At 35.5% G+C, this 9,840-nt stretch overlaps 1 protein-coding gene across 1 annotated transcript in view; it reads left to right on the forward strand.

Annotated features, from left to right (window-relative positions):
- The first annotated feature begins 2,059 nt into the window (after nucleotides 1–2,059).
- The window catches only part of ME1 (malic enzyme 1, NADP(+)-dependent, cytosolic), a 145,521-nt gene continuing 137,740 nt past the window's right edge, over nucleotides 2,060–9,840 (forward strand). The window contains exons 1-2 of the mRNA XM_009333117.1: nucleotides 2,060–2,190; nucleotides 8,867–9,016. Coding sequence (XP_009331392.1) covers nucleotides 2,060–2,190; nucleotides 8,867–9,016 — 281 coding nt within the window. The remainder of the gene's footprint in view (nucleotides 2,191–8,866; nucleotides 9,017–9,840) is intronic.

Consider the following 9,840-nt stretch of genomic DNA (forward strand, 5'->3'; position numbering starts at 1 on the left):
CATTTCTGTGTGTGGGAGAAGCATGTTCTGGAAATGTTTGATGTTCTGTAAAGTGCTCATTATGAAATTTTTCTTTTCCTTTTTTTTGGGTCATCATTTCACTTAAGGGTAGCAACTTGATTAATGGCATTTTAGTGCAAATAGTGTGGTGGGGTTGCCTTAAGTTTTTTTTTTTTTCTACTTTTTTCAAGCAAACAATGACATAACCACTTAAAAATTACTTTGATTAAAAAATGGTGTAAGAAGTGTGTAGTAGTAAGAGACAGGGAGATTTTATAGTATATTTTTGTTCTGTAAGAGTAAGTCCTGTGAGGTAAGTATTTCTGAAAAAAAATGAAGCCTGTCCACGTAATCAATCAAACTAACTGGTGTGAATTTATCATGTTGTATCACTCACTAGGTGTTGTGCGAAAGGCAGTAATGGCATTGTGTAAAGAACAGCGAATTTTTCTCTTGAAAAGGCAAGGAGTAGTGCAAATGTACACTGAAGGATGACTTTTGCATTTGTGCTCTTGCTTTACCTGTTTTTTTCCTGTCATTTGTTGACCTGACTAATTCTAATGGTAGCATGAACAAAGACATTTTAAAAGTATATTTATAGAGGTAGTTGTGAAAGTATCTTAGTAGTATTTGTTTTCCACAGGAGAGTAGATGCAGAAACACTACATTGCCATTTTTTCCTCTTTCATATCTCCCAAGGCGTTTTCTCAAATTTTTTTCATAAGAAACAAAGTAGTTTGTATGTAGTTGTACGATAGGTGTAGAATATTAGGCAACTGTCTAATGGCTTGTTTATATATCTATACACACACACACACATCTTCTTCGTAGAGTAATAAATGCTACGTAACCTCTAGTACATTAACTTTTGAATGTGTTTAAGCTACATGATAAACATATTGCAAAGATTATAGACATTTTTGGTGTTAACCTAAGAGAGACCTCAGACACTTGCAGATCTGCCAGTACTGATTCTGGAGTGGAAGCGGTGCAGGCGTGATGCTAAAGGAGAGGTGTAACATGTCTGTGGAGCCACCAACCAGTGGCTGTAGTGTGAAACGAATGCATAGATTTCATAGGTCATATATGTAAGAAATTCCTCTGACATTCCTTTTTATCCCCTAAAACTATGAAAGGTCTGATCTCGTCCGTCAGTCCCGACTGGCTGTAGTTACCACAGCAAAGTCAAGTCAGAGTGCTTGATACTAGTGTGCTAAACCCATGGTCATGCTTCTGCTGTAAAGGCATACTCTTTCTTGCAATAGCTTGGGTAATTTCTGAAAATGTTTTCGACAGACAGACCTCATTAAAAAGCAGCTATTTGGCAGTCTCTGCCAATCCACAAGCTGGATTTAAGTGTTAAGCATTCTGTGACTGTCCACATTACATACTAAATACTTTTAAATGTCTTTTCTGGATCCAATAAGGAAATCCAGCAAGTCTGTACAGATTTTTCTTATTGTAACTGAATGTGAATTTGAAAAACAAAATAAACTCGAATCTGAGTTTGCATTGAACTCGCTATGGCCATGTTTCTATTCACAGACTTCACTGGGTGCTGGACCAGGCTCTTTGACTACAAAATGATAGCAGTGACTTTATTGTACCACAGAGTTCCATTAAAAATTCACATGAACATCTGAGATAATCAGGATCTTGAAAAATTTCCAGATATTTAAAGCATAATGTTTACACTGGAAATGAACATTATCCATGCTTTGTGTTTAGAAGATAGCCAAACAAATCAGTGTTTGAGAATATAGTGCTGCTCTCTTCTTCAGCTGTAACTTAATAATTTTGCAGGTAATAGTCTTGCAGTGTCAGAAGACCGTAACTCATTCTGTGCTGGGATGGAGTTATTGTACTGTACAGGCCTGTTCTCTTATGATTCAATAAATTTTTTTTTCCAAAATCATTGCATAATTGTTAATTCTGTGCAATATTAGATAGTTTTGCTGATGCTGACTTTACCTGTGCTATATTTTGCTGCAGAATTTTCTTAAAAGGAATCTCTCTCATATATATGTATACATGTTTTTTACTTTTCTTTTTTCAGGGCATGGCTTTTACCTTGGAAGAGAGGCAACAGTTGAATATTCATGGATTATTGCCACCTTGCTTTCTTGGTCAAGATGCCCAGGTTTATAGTATTCTTAAGAATTTTGAAAGGCTGACATCTGACCTAGACAGGTAAAGTATGGCTATGAAACTGTATCCTGGTTATCAAACCATGAGTCCCTTATTTTTCTTTTTTTTTATGGTAGTACAGATGAAATTTTGTGGGGGTTTTTTGAGCTGTGATAGTTGATAATTGGGAATAATTAAGCTAAATATATACTTTTGCTAGAATGCTTTCCTCATGAGGTTCACACGGGCCCACTTCTCGAGCTTGTCCAGGTCCCTCTGGATGGCATCCCGTCCCTCTGGCATGTCGACCGCACCACTCAGCTTGGTGTCATCTGCAGACTTGCTGAGGGTGCACTCGTTCCCACTGTCTATGTGGGATCTTTCCTGGAACTATCCTCCAGTGCTATCAGGAAGGGCATTTTCAGTTATCACAGAGCAGTAACTTCCCAGGCTAGAATGTTTTAGTCTGAGTCCCTGCATGTAGAAAGCGCAAAATTTCATGGAGACCCCTGCTTCAACCACTGACATTACCATAGGAGAAAACTTTCTCTGGCCTTCTGTCCCCATCTCCTCCTTAACTCTGCCTTGAAGTAGTCCCTTCATGATACAGCTCGTTGTTTCATATGTTTCAGGACATTTAAGACTTTAAGGCCGTTTCAATTGTTTGTTTCTACTTGAATTGCTGGAATTTCTATTCACCTGTAACTTAAAAGCAGCAAGAAAAAAGGCCTTTTACCCCATTGTTGTATGTGTTTCTTAACTAGCAAAGAAATTTTGCTCCTACTTCAGGTCATAGGAGAAAAGCACTTGTGTTTCTCAAAACATCACAGATTGAAAGTTACAGGTCTAGCTATGTGAAATTCAAGAGGAGAGTAGCAGTATTTCCAAATCTTATTTCTTTATTTTTTTAGCAAAAAATTGTGGATATTTAAATGGCTCTTTGCCAAAATGAAAAATTTCTGCAGGAAAGGAAAAAAGAAATAATCTATTAGCTTTAAATGACAGAGTATTAAAAGTTTGAATGCTGGGCCACTTGAACCACAGTAAAACACCATATACTGAAGCTTTGATCACAATGCGAATCATCAAATAAAAATAACTGTCTCCAAGTATTGTGGGAATATTTTGCAGAAGACTTGCTTTATCATGTTAAAAGAGAGAAACGAAAAATCTGTCTGTCTTGGGAGTGGGGGAGGAAAGGAACTTTTTTTTTTTGAAGTACACTTAATCCACATATGATAGACACAAATAATACACAAGTATAAACAAATATAAATATGTTTACAAATAAATGTAAATAAAAGGTTTTCCAGAAGCCATTTACTTCAGATAATTTTTTTTTTTCCAAATCTGTCCCTGTTAAGCTTAATGTCTGTATATAATTAATTAAACAAAACCTCAATATCATTATTTCCCACCTATGAGTCGTCTTTTGCATTTTTTCTTTTCCAAATAAATAGTTGGTTAAGGAACAAATTTGTTTCCTGCTCCTGTGACCAGACTTTCTTAAAACAGAAGCACAAACATTACAATATTAAATCCATGTGTCTTGAGCGTTAAACTGTAGCTTGCCATTTTATACCATAAAGCCAGTTTTTAGTATAATGTCTTTTTTAGTATAAAGGTTATATTGTACTGTGCAGCTTTGCAGTACGAATTTGTTGTTAATAGGGTTTTAGTGATGTACTTCAGCTGTGAAAGCTAGAAAGTCTTTGGTTCATAGAAATAACTTGAAACTATTAAAAGTTAGGCTTTTTTCTCACTAACGTGATCACTAGTCAAAATACTTCAATTAAGAATTTAGTAATTAACGTAAGAAAAAAATTTAAATGCTGTGTTTATTTCCCAGTCTTATTCTGTGGCATGTGGCAGTGGTATTTTCTCAACCATCACTTTTGGTCCAGGTATTTGTATCTTCTCCTTCCCCTTACATTCTGAATAAACAGTGTGGCTCCATTTATAATGCTGGATAAGCTGGGGTGGAGTCTCCATCCTTGGAGATATTAAAAACCTGACTGAACATGGTCCTGGGCAACCTGTTCTAGTTGACTCTTCTTTGAGCAGGGGATTGGATGAGGTGATCTCTGGAGGTCCCTTCCAACCTCAGCTAGTCCACTATTTCATAACACAGGTCCATAGCAGTTAAGAAATAAGCTTAAATTAAATCAGGTTGGCTCTTAAGCACTTAAAATGATATAAATCCACAAGTCCCCCCAAATGAAATTGTTTCTTTAAGAAATCGTATTTGTATTCTGTGTGAACACCCAGCAGGCCTAAATTGACTATTCATGTCATGCTATGCTTTGATAAAAAAATATTTTCCTCTTATATTAGTGGGGCATTATATTGCTGTGGTATTTCCTCCAGTTTTTAGCAAAATCAAATCATTTGTGCGTTACATGTGTAGGTTTATATTTAAGACCACTGATTGAAAGACTTGGTAACATTTGCATGCAGAAGATTCTTCCTTTGAAGACTATCAACGATGGCATCTTGGGCTCCTTTGCAGAGATAAAACGCTTGTGTGAATTGAGTGTGCAAAAACTTGCGCATGCAAAATGTGATTTGCAGCTGTGTTTATAAGCCAAGTGTCTGACAATTTTATTGGAGTATGTCAATAGAGATCGTGCTCTGAGAACATGTGCATTACATGTGTGTGAGCTCAGTCCTTCAAGGCAATATGTGAACTCTGGTCTCCTGTACTGTACTCGTATCGAAGCATTTTAAAGGGAAGAGTGACTGTGATCCTGCCGCAGTTACTCTGTGAATACCTTCACTGATGGAGAATGCCAGAAGACATTGACTATTTTAACTGGAACTTGAAAGAAAATCTCAAGTGCTCCCTGTACGGGCAGGTGCTCAAGGACAACCTTGTGTAAGACAATGCAGCTATTGCCTTCTACTGAATGTAAATGTACTAATTCTAGAAAAAACACGTTTCTTCCAGTATGCATCTGGCATAGTCTTTGTTCCCATAGGAGCAGTGACTGAAAAGAGATAAAGGGAAGCTGTTGTTTTTCATCCTAGAGCTTGGATTTGATAGTGGGTGTATACCTGTGTGTTTTATGTCCAAATACAAAAAATTAAGTACAAGTATTTGAATATTGCAGAGGTGGAAGCTGTTAAGTACCTTAGAAGGATATTGTCTGATGAAACATTAATGCTGTATATGACAGCATCTTACACTGGCAGGATTGTAGCTTGCCCTGGTTTTGATTGGAAAGAGGGTGTGTGTAAATTCATAAAGCTAAGCTGATAGTACCATGGCATGACATGTTTTGGCATGGCTGAAACTCCTTTGCTGACTTGCAGCATGGAGTTGCTCTGCTCTGAAATACCGAGTTCATACACAAAATGGATGTGAAACAGCAGCAAATATATTGCCTGGTATGCTTAGCAAAAAGGAAGCCAATAACAGGAAATAATTCTATTCCTCTAACTTAATTTGGAAAAGCTGCGATGGATTCTGCAAGTAATTTAATCTTTTTTTTTCTCCCCTGTATGTTCTTAATTGTCTTTCTTCTTGCTCTGTATTGACACTGAAATCGTTGCCCCTGACACACCCACATCATTTTACCCACTGGTAAAATGTTATACTGGATGTGTGAACATTAGGAGAGGTGGCATCAAATCACTTTTCCTGAGAATGCTGCGTTACTTTGTTTTTTCTTAAAGTTCTCTGTCTTTAATAGCATTTCTATATAGATACTGATGATGCAAAGTAATGGAGTTAAGTATCTTACACAGGTTAAAAATAATAGCATTTCCTCCCACTTTTCTTTATTTGCTCTCATGTTTTGCAAGATAAGAGCAAACAAACTTTGGGTTTGGGTTTTTTTTTTTTACCATTCCATTTTGCCTTGTAAAATGTATGCCAGTGATAGTAGGGCCAGTTATCCTAATAAATCATCAGTAATTTTCTGGTAGTTACATCAGTTTTCTTTTGGGTTTTGGATGCTATTTGGTTATATCCTTTTGTTGCTACTGTATTTCATTCCCTTCGTAACAGCAGACTAGCATGAAAAGTTCTTAGGTGAAGTAAAGGCAAGGGGGAAAAGTGACATACTGAAATTTGAATGCTTGGCAACCCCCTCTGTCTTACTTGCCAGGCCTTGGTTTTCATCCTCTGAAACTCTTCGCTGAAATCTTCATTCAAGACTCCTTGTCTGAGGACAGATAATATTTTTCTCTCTTTTTATAGCACAAATGATTGTTCTCAGTGTTTTATTGCTTGTTTTCACTATGTTTTCAATTAAATGTGGGCTTCAGTAGAAGATTCCATTGAATACTGCATTTTAAATGTATTTTTTTTTAAAAACACAATGCTGAAAAGCACTTCATGCTTTTAGTTGTGCGGATTACTTGCATGTTGCTAAAAGGTGCATACTTGTCTAATGCATTATAACCAACACCACATTGAGGATGAAGCGTTTTTGGTTTTCCCCTTAAGAAAGAATTTTTGAGAAAGTTGATACCCCGAAGGAAGTTACTATGCCGAGAAAGAAGAGATATTTTATACCTGCCACTGAAAAGTAGCCTTCTGATCAAAATCGCACTTCTCTAGAAATATTTTTCACTTTATAATAATACTTCTTATGCTGATTTTGGTTATGGCCAAGTATATAATATTTGAAAATGTTGTTATAAGTAGAATACAGTTATTATCTTTGCAATTTCTTTAGCATATCCTGAATATAAAAGTGGCATGATAAATACAAATAAGAAAATAAAACCCCAATTTAATGCTATAGGACAGTAAAAACCAAATGGAGAGTTTTAGCAAATAGTTTTTTGATTTGAAGCTCTTGAGGAAGCCTTTTGCTAAACTTTTAATTTCCTTTGTAAAAGATCTCTTTACCCCATTTAAAATCCAGGCTTGATCTGAGTAATAAGAAAGGGTGATGAAAAAGTATGTTAAAGTCTTAAGTAGCCACATCTCATCTTAAATGAAAGTGATAAAAAGGAAAAAAAACATCCTGGCAGCTGCTTTGAAACTTAGTGATGTGGCTTGCATGAATGCTTGCAGTCTCCAGTATAGAGCAGGCCACAGCACACATGATATTCTCTAACATCGCTTTCAAGATCCTCTGGAAACAAAATGAATGTCTTCAAATGTATTCACAACTATATGTGAATGAGCTTGTATTTCAAGGTAAATGTTGGGATAATCATCCTCAGGAGAAAGGTTTTAATAAAGAAAATGCTCCAAGAATTCAAGGACATTGAAAGATATAGCTGTATCATAATGAAATACTGGGAAAATGAAAGGGAAATGTAATAATATGAAAGAAAATTAGTATGTATTTATATTTTATTTGTAGCTGAGAACTACACGTCCAGGATATAATTTAACCTTAGAGGACATTTAAAACTAATGTGTATGATGGAAGGTGTAAAGGTTTATATAGCGGATCACGAAATACTTCCCTGATATACAAGCTAAACTCGAACAAAACAAATGCAGATTTACTAAACTGTTCTTTGTTAGATAGTTACCTGACTATATTTGTGTCTTCCTAAAGTATGAATTAGATTTTATTGGTGCATGTGATACATGAGTATGCTGAAGGAATGTTCATGTGAATAATATTTAAGAACAGAAACCTCCAGGCTTTTGGAATGAATGCGTTGTATGCATTTCCTCAACACTTGTGTAATAAAATGATGGGCATATTAAACTTTTTGAGTATAATTATTTAGTAATCCACTGTAAACTAAAAAAAAAAAAAAAAACCCAACCTACATAAATTGTATACATAAGTTAAAATTTTTATGTAAGCCTATTGGTATAGAAGACTACTTAAGAGAGTAGTCTTCTACTACTCTCTAAGTGAATAGAGTGAATAAAGAGGTGAGGTTTAGGATCATCAAATTCCTAAATACTAAGTGTTCACAAAGTGACCAGAGTCATACCTGCGTGAACTAGCATGACTTGAAGTCACTCATAGATTCATATCATCTGTCATACTCAGCATTGAAATTTGGCTTCCTGGTTGGGATCTAGGAGCACTAGTCTATTTATTCAATATTAGAGCGATGGTAGTCAAAAGTAGATCAAGCTAAGCATGAACTTTTTTTTCACTCTTATTTTTTTTTCTCATTGGTTTTCTTTTTAAATAAATATAACACTTCAAATACAATCAAAAATTGATTTCCATTAGGAGATAAAACATTGCAGATTTCATTACAAACATAGACTTCAGGGACAAAAGGCCATATGTGTATGCTTTGTTTTTGAAAGCTTTGTCCTACAGTATTCAGGTGAAGTATTTATTTGAAGTGTTTGTCTGGATTTAAGAGAAATTTCTATCGAGGCAAGAGCAGAAAAATATAACATTTTTAGTTTCATTTTTTTGGGCAAGAGAGTAAGCTTGTTTAAGTTTTATTTAATGATGGTCTCGTTTCACGTGGAACAAGTGATATGTACAGATTAGGTTCTGACAGACCGAATGCTCAATTGCAGCGTAGTGTTTCATACCTGAGAGGGATTAGCTTCCTGAGTATGCAGTTTGTCAACTTTGTGATGGTTTCAGCTTCTCTCTGTCTCAACCAGTTTGTTAACCTTTGTGTCTGAACCATTTGTCCTATTAAGACAAGGAGGAATTTAAATATTCTCAACAAGAAAGAGGCTGTTATAGAGCAAACATAGCTTTAATTAATTATCTAAACACCTTTGTATTTCTAAATTTACTTTGTATGTTCACTTGATGTCTGTCTAATCATATGTAATTCTCCACAGATATATTCTACTAATGAGTCTTCAGGATCGAAATGAAAAGCTTTTCTATAAAGTGCTGACTTCTGACATTGAAAGGTTCATGCCTATTGTTTATACTCCCACAGTGGGACTGGCTTGCCAACAATATGGTTTAGCATTTCGGAGGCCAAGGTATGTAAGCTTATACTTCAAATAAAAGTAATTGTATCTTATTTTCCTCTTGGCAGATTCCTGCAGGGGTTTTCTAACATAGCTGAATGTAAGCCAAAACTGCAATAATTGAGATAATTCAAACTACACTTTTGGTCTGCATTAAACAATAATTTGTATTGCATTAAGAGGGCAAATGGTTGTTTCAGTTGTATTAAAACATGGGTACATTTTTAATCTCATTAACTGACTTTTTTGGAATCCTAGCTGCATGTTACAAGACCAGAGAAGAATGGATCCTTAGTCTTAGATTTATTTTAGCAACCTGAAGAGCACAGACTTTTACCTATATAAGTATTTATATTATAGGTATTTTATACATACATAAAAATAATATGCATACAAACTAAGGATGCATTATATATGTACCTACAGACATCTTAAAAGAACCAATAATCATCAAAGCGCCTGTCTCACTGCTTAATAATTTGTTGTTTCATAGGTTGGTTTCTGGAGTGCTTTTATTCTGTATACAGTATCTGTATTTATAGAGTGATGAGGAAGTGGTATGAAAGAAGGGTAGATGCTTCTGTTTCACTCTGCCCCTTGAACATCAGCCCACAGAGTTTGAGAATTATGGTGGTTGCTGTTTGAGAACCTTGTGTATACCAGTGCCTTCAAGTGCAAACTGGAACAACGCTTTGGAGCCTTCTGCACAATTTTCTGGCAAGGGAAGAGATAAATGAGCTGTATGTGCATAGCTCTGTTAACAGAAATAGGTTTTTTACAGTCAAGGCATTGATCGAAAATAAGAAGCTTGCAAGTTTAAAGGGAACAAATGGCTG

This window comes from Pygoscelis adeliae, unplaced genomic scaffold (genome assembly GCF_000699105.1).
Source record: "Pygoscelis adeliae isolate BGI_AS28 unplaced genomic scaffold, ASM69910v1 Scaffold57, whole genome shotgun sequence".
Taxonomy (NCBI): Eukaryota; Metazoa; Chordata; class Aves; order Sphenisciformes; family Spheniscidae; genus Pygoscelis; species Pygoscelis adeliae.